This window comes from Accipiter gentilis, chromosome 7 (genome assembly GCF_929443795.1).
Source record: "Accipiter gentilis chromosome 7, bAccGen1.1, whole genome shotgun sequence".
In the NCBI taxonomy this organism is placed as follows: Eukaryota; Metazoa; Chordata; class Aves; order Accipitriformes; family Accipitridae; genus Astur; species Astur gentilis.
In genome coordinates, this window is record NC_064886.1 from 9,524,852 (window position 1) to 9,540,791 (window position 15,940).

General features: G+C 39.5%; 1 protein-coding gene across 3 annotated transcripts in view; it reads right to left on the bottom strand.

Moving 5' to 3' along the window:
- RSPRY1 (ring finger and SPRY domain containing 1) overlaps positions 1-15,940 on the bottom strand; it is a 40,530-nt gene that overhangs the window by 17,580 nt on the left and 7,010 nt on the right. For all 3 annotated transcript variants that reach the window (XM_049805055.1, XM_049805056.1, XM_049805054.1), the window contains exons 2-5: positions 10,890-11,078; positions 8,244-8,741; positions 4,143-4,195; positions 2,514-2,626 (exon numbers count right to left, since the gene is read on the bottom strand). In XM_049805055.1, coding sequence (XP_049661012.1) covers positions 2,514-2,626; positions 4,143-4,195; positions 8,244-8,590 — 513 coding nt within the window. In that variant the 5' untranslated portion in view covers positions 8,591-8,741; positions 10,890-11,078. The remainder of the gene's footprint in view (positions 1-2,513; positions 2,627-4,142; positions 4,196-8,243; positions 8,742-10,889; positions 11,079-15,940) is intronic.

Below are 15,940 nucleotides of genomic sequence, written 5' to 3' on the forward strand. Positions count from 1 at the left end.
TTTAAAATTACCACCAGATTGTTGGTCATTGTTGTGATCAACAACTCAGGACACTTCTGGACATAGACAAGTGAGTTACCTATAGCAATAAAACTAGAATAGTAGACAAAGGCAAACAATACCAATCAGCACATATGGCACTACTGCCATCTAATCTGTTTCCAGTGTCCTAAAACTCACACCCTTTCCAAAACAAAAGGTCTGTTTGAGACTTTAGAATTCACGACTAGAGAGACATGCCTGCTCTGCCCCCCCTGCCCTGAGTCCACATCCCCATCATAAATTTAGGATGCTGTCAGCTTTAGAGGACATCATAAATGGTATTCTTGAGAGCATAAATGGCCTTCTGTAGTCATGCTAATTTAGGAAGTAACCAATGAGAGTAATAAATCTAAAATCCCATGCTTTGACTTGCTTCATTCAGGCAGTATGGTATGGATATAAAATTCAAGATAGATCTAGAGCATACCCTCCATTTTCAGAGTAGTTACAGGTTAATCTAGAGCCAGAACAAGTTATCCCACAGGGAGAACCCCACCCTGCAAAGTTCCAAAACCCCCTCAACTTTCCAGACTTCATGAAAGTTTCAGCTGATTCAGATTGAAACTGCACAATCTCAGTCTAGGATCTAATTAAAATAGAAGAACTCCTCACACAAGTCATCAGGAGGCCATCTGGAGAAAAAATGAGTACTGCTCAAGTTGAATATGTTTGTTTTTTTTAAAATTGTACTCAGAGCTGCACTCAAATCAGTTTACTAAACTAGAGTTTGAGATTTGTACACAGATCACACTGAAAAGTAGTTATGTTCCAAAAGAAAAGTCACAAAACCAGAACTGATCAACAGGACTGCCACTAAGTGGAAAGAATAGAGAAAGAAGAAAGGATGACTGAGCCACAGCCTTGGGATGGAAAAGCCTCACTAAAATTAGACTCTTGATATACTCCAATACAGCTTTTAGCCATTATTAGAACTGTCACAGAGATCAACTATTTTGAGTTAAATAAAGACTTTATAGAATAAACAGTTTACTGTGCTGCCATTTTAACTTTATGGACTTCATAGCCTATATTAACAGAAGATGAAATACAGCCTGCTGCTGTTCTGCAGCTGTCACAGAAGTGGGACACCAACTTAAAACCCTTAAGTCCAAAAACTTAAACTTACTCTGAATAGAAAGAAAATCAACAGCAGCAAACACTTTACTAGGCTGCATGTGACCAGCAGATCCACAACCGCAGCTCCCTGTGCTGTAAAGAGATTGCTCAGGAAAGAAACCTCTGTACACTCCAGAAACAGGCATTTTATTCCTTTTGTCTTGTTAAGATCAACTATCTCATAGCTAGCTCCGTAAAATTAAAATACCTAAATAAAAGTTACATGCTTTTGAAAAAACAAATCGTTTGATTGCCAAGTACACTGTAAGGCCGAACAAAAAAATACAAGATCACTCTTCATTTGGCACATTCACAGTGGTCTCCTTTTCCTGATTTCTTTTTCAAAGCAGCCAAAATTTCTAATTATAGCCTTTTTTTTCAAAATAATTTTGCAGTTTATGCAACAGCCATCATAGAACATTTAACTTGTTCAAAAGTATCAGATGACTTTAATCAATAGCCTAGAGAAAAAAAAAGCACACTCCGGGTAGTTAGAGAGCTTGACTAGCTCTCCAGCCACTCTTCTATTTATGCAAGACAAAAAGCTACCAGCTTTTTATATCTCTAACAATGCAAACTGAAAACTAAAATTGGCAGCATAAGAAGCAGATTGATAAATGAAAGCTGCAATGATGTTGTCTTCAATTTCTGATGACATGAGATCATGACAAGCATTTGAAGGCAGACAAGTTCTCTGTACAATTATCATATTTGAAGGGATTCAACAATGGTTAGCATCTTGAAGTGCTTGAGGCACTCATTAAAACACTTGTACCAACACAGTATAAACACCTCGGGTCAATCTTTCCATCCAAAAAACAGATTAGTGGTTAGTAAAAAAAATAAATAATAAAGTATCCGAACTTGCCAAAACCGTATCTAGGTATTTCATAGTTAAAAAACTGTCATTTGTTTAAACTTAACACACACACTTGTGTTGCATTCCTTATGTGCAGGGCAGGAGCAAATTCAATAGTGACTTGCAAATGCACAGCTTTTAGAACTTGAGAATAAACCAGCATAACTTTGTACTGCTTTTGCAGCATCTGTACACCCTCACTGCACAGCATGCATGTACCACATGGCAGGAAAGGACAGCAAGAAAAGTAGCTAAAGACAAAGGCATCTTGTTCGTCCCCATGGACCAGATTTATCTTCCACTCCCACCCCCATGTTTCTAGCATTACATAGCAATTAGATACCAAGTCACCACAAATGACTCAAAGTTGCAAGTTACACCCATTTTCTGAACAGGTAATAGAGTTTTGCATCACTGGTGAAACCCACTCAGAAACTATCATGGGCGTGGCAACCACAAAGTCAGCCACAGCTAAATACATACGGTTTAGACTCACTTTTGTTGGCAGCGGACATTCATCAAGTAGTAGCGTTATAACAGCTGGTCCCAGGGGATCTTCTAATGGAATAACTCTAATTAAAGACTGGACAACTTCCAACCAGCCTTCATCTGTCAACCACAAAACAGAAGTAACTCTCAGAATTAACACTGCAATTCTAAAGTGTTCAAAATACATCCATAAACGTAAATTGAAAAATCTTCAAAATTACCCAGTGAGTTTAAAGACGCCACAAAAAACCCCACCACAACAAAAAAACCAAAACTACAAACCCCAAAGAAAACACCGAACCAGCTTGCTTTTTACATCAATGTCTTAGTTTGCAGTAGTTTAAAAGTTTAAATTCAAGGAGGAAAAAAAAGTTTACAGCAGCAGCTTGGGTAATAGCGAATGTCTCTATTGTTTGGAGAACAGTCTTGTCCAGGCCAGAGCATCCTTTAGTTCCCACTAGTATTGGGAAGGAACAGTCATGACCCATATGGACAAGCACTTTGTTCCAGTGTGATACTCAAAAGTTCAATGTCCAGTGTTAATGCTTAGGTGTTAAATGGTGCATCCACAGTGACACTGAAAAAACCCACCATTTTCTAGCCAGAATCAGAGCATTCAAGTTCTCTCAAGTAACATGGGCCTCAGAGGAACTGCATTACCTTGTCCCATGCCTCGTGGTCTAAAGAAAATTTGCTTTCAAAAGGAACGACTCCTACTGTTTAATGAGTAAACAAGGACTTCTACTTGCAAGTAAACAACCACCCACATATAAGATGTTAAACTACTAATAAACAGATTTAGATTTACAAGAAAGTAATTCCCTTAGAAGTCAAAAATAAAGACAGAGTCTGTATCTGCATACAAGTGAGTGGATTTGAAGAGACTTAGCACTCCCTTCAAAAAGACAAGTAAATATAAGTAACACATTGGGGTATGAGTTTTGTTAGCACATTCCCCTGAAAAACATTTTCCTGAATTGCTGTAATATGTAATCAAGTTCATTAATTTATTTTGATATAGAAATACATTTCCTAAGACCAGCATAAACTCTACTAAGAGAGACAAAAATTCACCTAAACCAGAAATTTGGTGGAGGTCTTGAGCTAGGAGAATTTCTGCTACTGTAACAAAGATAAAACAGCCCTTGCACAAATATGGCTCACCTTGCCAGAGTACTTAGGGACAGGACTGAAACAAGTACACCAATAAAGCAGAGGTCTAAGGAGACAGCAAAACCCAACCCAAAAAGTATGTACTATTTGCCAACACTGGAGCATGTGGGCTTAAACCACGTCTACATACATACATGGGTTGTTTCTGCCTTACTGCAAACAGACATTCTTTGTGGCTTACAGTGTAATGCCATTACAATGTGTTTGTGGCCATCCATTGGCTGCTTCTGGAGAGTTCACGTGGTAAGTTTAACGGAGTTCAAAAAAACTGAGGCAAATGCCATGAGCTCAGAGAAGCTTCTGAAGGGCAGAACTGTGTTTTGGATCCCACATTCCTAGTTACAGCAAGTCGTAACACATACTGCTAGCATGTATTTTTCTTCGCCAACAAAAGAGGATTTGGGTTTTTTTTTCCTTTTGCTTTGGAGTCACAACTGAAATGCCCAACACAGTGCCTTGATACCTGTTTCTGCCATTTCATGCAACGTGATCATTGAATAAGGAGGCTCCTGGTCACTGAAAGAGATATTACACAGGTCAAAATTTATATACAATCATCAACATAATACACTGAATAAAATGATAATACACAGACAGAAAATGAATCCAGTAAGTATTTAACAAAAGAAAGTTATATAGACCGCAGACTGCTAATGCCATTTTCAGATCTGAAACACAGATGGGATTTGAGCCTTTCCCCAGCTCAAAGTCAACAACTGCATGTCTATGATAGCTGATAAATGAAACGGTGATCCATATCTGCACATCTAACAGCTGAACATAATGCTTAGGCTTAGTGCTATTCATTAGCAGGTTCCTCAGAGTATGTAACAGGAGACTATAAGTCAGAGGTCATGAAGTGAACCAAGAGCACTGCACAAGGGACATAGCTTAAACATGATTTTTTTTCCCCCCAGAAATTCTCTGCTAAATATATAAATATTTAAGAAAACCCACAAAACTGAAAGGCAAGCCACCTAACAGCATCATAGGCTTCAAACTCTCATTAACAAGAGCTGTAAGAAATAGTTAAGGCAGTTTAAGAGAAGATACTTAACCCAATCCCCTTTCTAACTTGAAAAAACATAAAAAGTTCAGTTAGATCAGTTCCTCAGTCTGGTTTGCTGAAGCAAGGACAAGAAGCTATGTCCAGGTCTGTTTATCTGAATAGGCACTGCCGCTGAAATACCTGAAGCAAGATCTCAAAATCCTATTCAGTAAGCACCTCCAGGTCCAAAAAAAGCTTATGCAGCAGCATGTCCTAAACGCTTTCTTTATTCAGTGCTACTTAGGCACTGTGAGCTAACCCCAGGCTTAGAATGAGATGTTCCACACCCAATTTCTATCCCACAGCTCTGAAATGAAATTGGAAATGCAAAATACAGATTTATTTTAGAAAATTTCAACACAGACTAATCATGCAGATAATAAAACTACCTACTCTGGAAGGATTAATTATAAAAGAAGAGAAAAATCTCAGTTTTGACTAAAAATATACAATGTAAATACATGCTTTTCTTAAAAAAAATTAACTTGTTCTTAAATATTTCCATAAGAAAATGCTAAAAAGTGAAGTTTAACCCATTTTTATATTGCTATAACATTTGAAATAAATAGTATTTTTTTTTTCCTCCAAGCATCTCTGCCTTTCTTCTGGAAACAAATCTCCCCAGGAGAAAGAAGTACAATACTGCAAACAGAATTGCGTCAAGAGAAAGGATGTAAAGACTCAAAGAAAGAAGAAAAAAAAATACCATAAGTACAAGTAAAGGCTACGATAAAAAAGGATGAAATTTTTTATCAGCAAGATTTCTGATTCTGTCACGGGTAGCAGGTGTTAGCAGTACTGGCACTGAGCAAAGTAGAGTCCTGTCCCACTGATCTGCCATACTTAACTTCCAAACATCCCCTCCAGCACACACCTTCCTCAATTGGAAACAAAACAGGCATTTTGCTAATTTGCAAAGCAGCACTTCATAAAAACTCAAAAAATTAGTACTTATCCTTCTGAGGCTAGGAAATGAAAGTCCTTTCCTTTTAGGAAAGAGATGTGTCTAGATAGGACAGGATAAAAGCAGTTGTCTTGTTTTAGGTCCAAACTTCAAGATTTGATAAAACAAAAAAAACCAACAAGAAAACCCAAACAAATACCAAACAGGGGAAGCAACTGTTCGTTGCAGATCATAGTATAACAACTTAATTTACAATTAATCTCAGAGTGTTCCTATTTATTAACTTTCAGTATAGAGTTTGGAAAAAAATTGTCAGAAAAAGGGGTTTGCCTTCCATTCTTTAGACTACTATCTTTCGCTCTTCAAGGCTGTACTATATTGCACTGAAGCCCATCTTTCGAACCTGCTGTTACTTACATAGTTTCATTTTAGTTTGACTTTATTCTTGCACATTTTTTGAAATGAAAAGAGATTTGTCAACTTCCCTACCATTTCCTTCAGTTGTGGTGTTTTCAAAACTGAAAAATCAGGCTCTAGGAGGAACAGGTGGTAATGGAACATACTTATTCCTACAGTCTCTCATCTACACTGAAAACCAAAATTTGCAGACATTAATTCCCCCCCACCAAGTGAGCATTCCTATTAATCTAAAAAGGGCTATCATTAGCTTCAAGTCTAGCAGAAAGGCTCCTTAAACTTTTTTTCAGACACATTTAGATAGTTTGCCTTGTGAACAGACCCCTCCATTATTCATAGCCATAGGTCTGTCTCATCTTCAAAAACCTGTAATATTCAGCTGTGTTATAAAACCCGCTGTGTCTTACCAACTGCCTTAATATGAAACAAAGGAAACCAATATACCAGTACAGCCCACTTTTGGGGTCCCCAGGACAAGACAGACCTTGCTATAAGGGAACATGTCTGGCTGAGGGCTTCCAAGATGGTTGAGGGCTGGAGAACATGACATACAAGCAGAAGCTAAGAGAAATAGATTTGTTCATCCTTAAGGGGGGATAATGGAAAGGAAGAGAAATTATATTGCTGCAACTACATAAAGGGAAAGAACAGAGAGGACAGAGTCAGGCTCTTCTCAGAGAAGCACAGCAACAGGACAAGAGACAACAGGGGTGTGTTGGAACATGGGAAATTCCAACTTTTAAAAGTATTTACTTATTTCAACAATGGGGGTGGTCAAACACTGGAACAGGGACCCAAAGAGGTAGAGAATCTTTATATTCTAAAGACATTCAACACGTGACTGGAAAAAACCCTGAACCACCTGTTCCTACTATACCTGGGTTTTAAGCAGGAGGCTAGAGTGGAGGAACTTCAAGAGATCCCTTCCAATCTATGTGACTGTGTGAGTCTACGAAAGTATATCACTGGAGTCTGTATTTAAAAAAAAAAATAAATACAGTAGCTTCAGGAATTTGTCAGAAACAGAACTCCAGGATCAGTCAAATAACTACACTTATTGTCCCTCAGTAGCATAGGAAAGTGCTTACAAGATTACAAAACCAATTGCAAGACCCACAGGAACAGGATCAACTATGCACAAAAGTGTTGTGAAACAGCTTAAGGAGCTGAACTTAGGGGAAAGGGGAAGGCATGCAAGATTAGGGAGAGACTTGCAAAAAAGTTTGCCATGATTTTAAACTTAATGATTTGAGGACAGACTGCAAAATAAAACCTGTTAAAAAAACCCTTAGATTCAAATGTTCAGGAAGAAAAATATGCCCTGGTATTTCCATTTAAAGCATTTTACAGCAGGAAGGCAAACTCTTCCTTTGCAGGCACATTACAGAGTAATGATGCAGGTATATGAACAAAGGCTCATGTATCCCGAGCCTCATCTACCTTGAACTCAAATCCCAGCTGTGATGCTAGAATAGTGTTTTTCCTTCTCTTTTAGCCTTTCCAACTCAACTTTCCTAACCCAAAAGGTTATGAGCTAACAAAACCCATCATTTTTAAGGTCCTTTTAAAGCTTTGTAGAAAGCAATGCAAAAACAAACAAACAAAAAAAAGAAGGATGAATCCATAAATATGCCCCACAACCTTAATGGATGGTTTGAGCATGCAAGGAATGCACTACTGGGATCATGAGTTGAACAGTCACAACATGCAGTCTTTAAAAGGTAGTCAGACTTAAAACTAGAAAGAAAACCTCTGTTTATACAAGCTAACAAAGATCAAAGCTCTCAGTTTTGCTTAACCATTTCCAAAGCAGTAAATGCAGCCTGCAAACAGAAAACTTGCACAACCACCAATTTTTAGGACAGAAGTTCCCAAACTCCAGAGTGTTCATTGCTTCCTAAACTGTATATCTATGCCAGGTAAGAAATACTGAGCACACTTCTCATCCCACCTGGGTGTAGGCCCATACAGGAACTGTGAGAAAGCTCCTCAGCTCCTGGAAGAGTCTGTACCTGGGCACTCAAGAGCTACTTCTATTACCTAGGAAAGGTGCTCCTCTCCTAAGCCTCCAGATGGAAACACGCGGCTGCTTCAGGGAGGGTCAGGTGTAGATCGGTGAGAGGATGGAGCCACAGTTTGAGAGAAGACAAGAACATTTTCATTCATGTTGAATTATTCCTTGGGGAGGTACTTACTTATCTACTAACGTCCGAATTACAGCCAGTGTGTCAAGTACTAGCCCATCCACATTCTGTTTTTTCCTTCTTGGTTCATGAGGCCCTCGACCCCTCCTGGGTGGACGGACAGGGTCCCTTGGGTGGCTTCTTGCTTCAGGTACATGTACTCTACTGTTCTCCGTTTGCCGACTCCGAGATTCCACGTTGTCTTCTGCTCCACTGTCATCGCGGCAAACACACGAGTTCCCCATATTGCTAGCCCCCAAGGCTCCCAGTAAATGGGGAATGTGGTGCTCTAGAGTCAACAGTAAACCTTGAAAAAGGCTTCTGCTAGCATAGAACACAACCAAAGCAACTACAATCATCTAGAAAGTTTTACGAGTAATGTTTGTGTGATCCTGAATTGTGATTTTTTTTGCATTATATGCGTTGCTACCAGCTGGAATGAATAGGAAGTTGGAGACTTAGTTTCCGATATAATAGGTTAACACACACATTGGTCATCCAGAAGGAGGTCTGAAAAAGCAAACCCAAAACAAGAATCAGTGTTACTACTTCTAATGAATAACAGAAGAATTCCTATTTTAGTAAACGGAATCAGTCTTGGTAGATAAAGCACCTAGGAAATCTAAGGTTTGTACCTGAAGTCTATTGCAGGGAGGGGGAAAAGGAGGAAGAGGATGATGATGAGGAAGTTCACTGGTAAGTAGCTCTCACACACACACCATTCCTTTCTACACTACCTATTATTTCCCATTTCTTCCATGGTTTTTGGATGCAGAGGAACAATTTTGTCCCTAAATCTAGCACACTGCTACCCTTTAAGTACTAACAAACCAATTTAATTTGTTCTTTACCATTTATAGAGACATACTGCTTAGGCCAACCAAATAAAACCTGTACATTTAAGGTTCTCATTTCACATCAGGAATATTCAGTACCACTTCCAGACAAACTCTACAAAATAGCCAAAATTGTAAAGAACCAATCTTAGAGTTATGGCCTATCTCAACAAACAATAGATTTAACAGTGAACTGATTAGTCCATCTGCACATAAACGCATCTTTTTGGAACGTGACTACATCAACTGGATTCTCACCCAAAAAACACCAAGTACTGACCCTGAAATAAACAGGAATTAGATACCATTTTAATGCCTACAAATCTAACTGGGATTTTGAAAGGGGTGTTTTCTGTGCGGGTTGCATGCTTGTTCATATCTAGCATCAAACCAATCTTCCCTTTTTGGGAACAAAACGTAATTAAATAATTCTTCTGTGCTTGATTCAAATTGTTTGGATCAAATACAGGCCCACTAGCAGCTGAGATTGTAGGGCAGTCCCTCCAAACCATTAAATTGAGAATGCTAGCAGGAGCAAAAGGATTCAAAACTCCACTTCATTGCAAGTTATTTTTCAAGCCATAGGATGTATTTCTACAGAACATTACATAAAGTCTCAGCTAAAACAAAGGCCTACAAAAGACATCATTTCACTACTTGTGCACTTCAAGCATGCCAGAATAAATAACTTAAAAGAATAACATGCGTTTAGTCTTAAAAGAATCAAGTTTAACATTTAAGCTAGAAGTTACAGTGAATATCCTGTAACAGGTTATTACTATTCTACAATTATTAAATAATCTAACAGCAGACATGTAGCATGATAAAATTAAAAGAAAGTCAAAGACAGTTGCCACCTTTTGTATTTGAAAGGCCCCCTACCATTGGAGCTAACTGGTAGCTTTGCAATTGCTGGCTGCCATTTGGGACAAGATCACAACCACATTATTTAGGAAGCTTGGTCATATAAACAAGTCTCTGGATGTACAGCTGTTACTGGAAAAGCACTGCAAACAAGCTCTCACAGACTCTTCTGCAGTATGAAGTATATTACCTTCTTTTAGCACAGTGAAAAGTTCAGTATTAAGAAATTAACTGAAAGCTAACTAGGAAAGGAAAGAAAAAAGCCCTTAAGGGGTATTAATTGCAAAAAAAAAAAAATCTTGACTTCTTGTTCAAGAAACTCCTAAACCACACATCATTAAAAGGGTTTCAGCATCACAACACACTTGCCTTACTCTAAGCAGTTTGACCACAACAAGAGGTGGGACACCAGGCTCAGGTGTCCTTCCATCTGAGCCAATACAGCTGTTATCTTCTCAATCAGCAAGTAAAAAAGTAGATGCAAGGGTGCCAATACAGATTCCATAGATCTCAGAATTGTGCAAGATCACAAGTGGTTCAAATGACTTTAAAAGGTTGCAGCGGGTAGTGGTGGGTATGTGGTTTTTTGCCCTTTTTTTTTTTTTAAAGAGCTAGTTATGTTAAATGTAAAATGTCTTCCTAAGGAAAAAATATCCATGTACTTATGAATCTAGATCATTTAAGGGCATTTTAGTAACATAATACTAAAATGTAAAACTGTTACAGATTTAGAATCTGAATTAAACTGTTCTGTAACTTACAAAAAGGTTTACACAGTGAATGTACCTTGTCATCAAAATGAGTATGGAAAAGCTATATTTTAGGGATTAACAATGAGTAAGAACCTATCTAAGGAAAAACAGACATAAGTCAATATTAAAACTGATTATTGAAACCTAGGTTTTTCTGTTTGACAATTTAAAGCATGATTAAAAACAAGCAATTATGATCAACTCACCCTTAAGTACGTTTGGTTCAGGAACAATTGGGCTTGCTCACAAAGCGCTGTAAGAGAAGTGGACTGTACTTCTTCAGGGCACAGACGCAGTTGTATCCAGAAAAGCAGCACTCTATAAGCCTTTATCGTGGGCAGTGAGTCATTATGGCTGACTCTGCTTTCACTTTTAGGAACTATGCTGAAGAGTCCCTAAAGACAGATGGAAAAGAAAGAACAATTCACTTGGAAACTGCCTCTGAGGTAGATGTATTCCACCTCCTCCCTACATCCGCCATGACACCAAGCCATGCTGTTATTTTCAGCTACATTCAGCCTTCACAGGGGAAATTCTCTCAAGGCTTCAAAAACCAGTTTGCCACCTACCAGCTTTAGGACTAGACTCAGCTACAGAAAACCCAATCTGTTTTTACAGTATTGGTATTCCAGACACCACAGCATCAAGTGCAGAGCAGCGACCGACTTCTCCCCTCAAATTACTGCTTACAGGAGGAAGGAGGGAAGCAGTAATATCTGCTCCAGATGAGCCCCAAGTAGGGACACCACATAAAAGCAAGTACACTAAAAAAGCTGATTAAATAAAGGGAAGAGAGAAATGACAAGATAAACTCCCCTCATTTAGTGAAGGGCTGAGTTTGACAGCATTCACTTGGCTGTTGCTCACCATCACGTACAAGGAGTTCATTGGCAAGCCCCAAACAAACTGAAAGGCTAAATAATTAGGAACTTAAGGTAGAAGAGATTACTACAGATCCACCTTACAAACCAGCTTGTCTGGACAGAATACAAATGCATGAAGAGAGGTTCTGAAGTGCAAAGGAAAAGCTTTTTAAGAAAAGTCTTTTAAATCAGTGATGTACTAGATTGCATTTGAGCTGGCATATTTAAGGACACCTTTACAACATTATAATGAACTGTGACTTCAGCATTAGGCTGCCAGTGGCCCTCACTCTCCCTGCTGAAGTAAAGAGGACTGAGACATCAAACTTCAGTTCAGGTCAGCTGCAGGAAGGAACAGGGAAATAGAGTAGAGAAGGGAGTGATGAATGTGATCAATTCTGCTTCTGTCCAAACTCGGAGACACTCGCAGACCTCAGTGACACAACCAACACAAAACCAAAAGCATTTTGCACATCATGAACCATTATTATTGTTTCAATAAGAGGTAACAATCTCTGCATACAGAGATGGAAAGAAATTTTAAATTTTAACTTTAAGCCTAATTTTCACAAATCCCTGCTCTCAACAAAACCTGGACACAAAAATATGTTTTGATTTTTTTTTTTAATTCAAAAAATAGTTAACAGTCTACTTGCAAATATTGTGGGAACAAAAGAGAAAGGGTTTTTTAAAAGTCTTTGTCTAAAAGAAGAAAAAAATTCAAGGAACAAAACAAGAATATCACAACAGCAATATCAAGATAGGCCAAAATAAGACTCCTGTCCTACCTGACAGCAGATACTTAAAGCTGGGCATAACAGCAAGCATGCGGTAACAGACAAATCAGCTCTTTCCTAGTGCACTCACTCACCCCAGAGTCGATAGCTCAGTCTCCTGAGACAAAGGCCACATGTTTGTTTTGCTGTTAAAACACAGCAAAGGAAAAGAACTAATCTTTCATAATCCATTTAAATTCTTTTTCAGTAGTTACACAGCTAAGAGTCTCTGCAACCACTTCTAAAATTTAGCAGTCTTCCATTATAAGGCTGTAACCAATTGTTAAGCAAAGCGTACTAGTTTTCTTAAAAATTATGCTATTGGAGAATTTAGTGTGGTTTGTGACTTTTATATTTTGTGTTTTAATATCACAACAAAACACTCTGTAACCCAAGTATGTTGTGAGCTAACAGCTAAGATTCACCTAAGAAACAGCACAAGAATAAAGATAAGTTTCCCTGGAATGCTGCTGGAACAGAGGCCTATTGCCTCCTGTCAGGGCTGCGATGGCATCATGCAAACACCATTTTCTTAAACAATTAGTGCAAGTCAAAGTAGAACTGAAAGTCTTCAGATGAAGCAACAGCGCATAAAAATAACAGCAAGAGCTAAGCTACAGGATAGAAAGAAAACAGGTTCTCCATGTTAAAAGCTGTCACCCCTTTCCCCACGATTAGTTAGATTTTGTGTCATTCGGGTACACTGCAATGCTAGAAAGCCCCATCCCATCAGTTTTGCACTTGCCTGAAGACTATTCTTTGGCAAATTTAGAAAGCGATAACAAGATCATGAAAGCTGTTCACAATTGCAGCCAGATTTACAAAAGCAGTAACACTTTTATTTTACTTTGAAATGGTATTTTAATAAAAGCTTCACCCTAAGTTTTCAAGTGCAAAAAATAGTAAAGGCAGCAGCCAGTACCTGCTTTTTAACAGGCAGGGTCACTCTGAATTCTGACCATCAGATGTTACATCGGGATGCAGGACTATAAAGTTGCCAAACATATGACCAAAATGTAAGTTTTTATTCTGTAAGGAGTACCTGGTACTGACACATCTCTCTGAACAGCTGCTGTGGGAACAGCAGAGAATACCAGTGTTTGACATCTCTCTACACCAGAGACCACCTCTGGGACACCCGGCAAATGGCCACCACAGCACATTTTCCCCTAAACAAAGCATCAGGCTCAGAGGCCGTTTGAGCTGGTCGCCTCCTCGGCACAGGAGAAAAGCAGCCCCTGTGGCACTGCTGGAGCCCTGCCAGCCACAGCCTCCTGTGCCCTCGCGCACCTCCGCTGGCCATTGGGACCATCCCCACCACAGCAAAGCAGCTGCTCTCCTGGCAGGCTCAAGCACATGCATGGATGCACGAAGGAGTTGCAAGCTGCACAGACTGACCAACCTGCCACCACTAGAAGTCCAATGGGAAATACGAAACCATCATCCATTGAAACAAATGCTATTTGAGTTGATTTGGACCTGCCTGGCAGCGCAGTTGCCCAGCCTACCCAAGACAGGCCTCCTCTCGATCATCTGACAGAGCACACCTATGGAGAAGTCAGATCCAAGTGGCATTAGGCTCATCTTCTCTAATACACAGCCCAAGAGTTGGTGATTCATTCCCTCAAATATTCGGTTACAGCCAACAATAATACTGCTTCATGATGGAAAATGCCTTCCCTTTCCATGAAATGGAGCGCATTGCCAAGCAAACAAAAAAAACCTCACGCACATAAATGAGTAGAGAGGGTTTCAGCTACCAGAACCACTATTCCAGCTTCTGCCACCATTACAAGAGTAAGACCAGTGATTTCTCCTCTCTAGAGTAGAGTAACACAGGAGCTTAGTCAGCAAACCACAAAGTAAAGTTGACAGCTTTTCAAATACAAAACTGTGAAAGCTTCAGGCAGCAGCTTCCTGTTAAGGAGATAAAATAATTAGAAATATTTCCTCAGCATTTCTTTCCCAAAGAAATGATGCTCCTAAAAGGGAAGATATGGAAATACTTGTGATGCCAGTTGGATGAAAAGTTCAAACTACCACAAGAAGGAAACACAGCTATGAATTGCTGCAAGATAATCAACTTCGATACAGGAATAAGAAGGGGAAGAAGCCTGTTTGCAACTACAAGCTTTTATAACATGGAAAGGATATCAGCTTTGAAATGATTGGGGTAGGTGATGAAAACCAAGAATTCCTAGTAAATTAAATACAATTATGAGGTGAAATTGAGACTTTCTCAGGACATCGCATTGAGATCTGACATCAACCTCTCAACTGTAAGACTTGTGCAACTAAAGAGAAAGAGCTACTCAGCGTCCAGCGTGGCTACCACACAGCGCACACACTAAGTGGACCGCAGGCTTCAGGAGGAGTGAGTAAATGCCATGCTCATTCTTTTGCATATAGTAACCAAACACCATATTGTGTAATCTGAAGCAAACCCCTAATTCAATTCTATTTGCTTTAAAAATGTCCTGGAGGGTTAAGACTAGTGTCAAAACTCAAGGGAAAACAGCATTTACCAGCATGCAGTGTGTCACCAGCCGCAGGAGAAAACCGTTGCCACACTCATCTGCTTTCTTGCTGTCATAAGTGCAGTAAGTAAACCAGACTGACCTTGAGCATGCCTGTTTCACAGAAAGGGAAAGAGACTGATCGTGTCTCAAAACCTTCCAGCTTCTGCCCAAGTGCCTGTCAGTGAAGATCACCAGATTGTGCAGGGCTTGCGCAGAAAATTAGGCTTTAACCCTGCAATCTTTTCTAGGTAATTCTAGCTTTGTCAGAAACACGGAGTAGTTGAAGGATCTGATCTGTTCAACTTGATGTGGTAATAGTCAAAGGAAAAAGCAGGAGCAGACACTAACTACCACCACAGCAGTTTCTCCTTCTGTAGACTCACTGTGAAAGTCAGATTTTATAGTCACCTGTACATTGGACTACTTTGTCTTTTTACTTCCCTTGAATCTGTCTAAGCTGGTACAGGAAAGCTAAAATTGCAACATAGATTTAAAGTGAACTTCACTTTCTCACTTAAACTAGTGTCTCCGAAGTAGGCCTGGTGAAGAGACTCCTGCCCTGCCCTGGTTTTCCCTTACCTCTGGATACAGAGACACTGGTGCTCTGGGCTCCTCAGACATCAGAGACTGTTCTGCTACAGCTCTTTCTGAAAGAGAAACTGAAGCATTTACCAGCTTCTAAGCTTTCCCATCTCCGAGGTCATAATTTGCCATCTCACAATCATTTAGGTGGAACTGTCCTTTGTACCATGGCCTTCAGAAAACATCAGCTTCGCTTTATGTCTAAACCACCCATTCAACGCTGCTATCAGTCATGCTTCCCAGTTCTCATCTCCAAACTGTAGACGGGTCATTAAATTTCTTTCCAGAGACAAAGCTGTAAGTTATGCTTTGAGGCAGATGAATACACTTTTGAGATAATGATCTTTTATAAAAGATACTGGTATCTGACAGCTCTGGTGAAGTTGAACAAGAGCTGCCTCCAGCAGGCTGACGTGGCATGGCAGAGCTGTGCAAGCCCAGCAGTTGCCCAAGGAGCAGAGTATAATGCACTGCTCCAGAAGTGGCAGGAAGATAAGGATAATGCCCTGCAGATGGC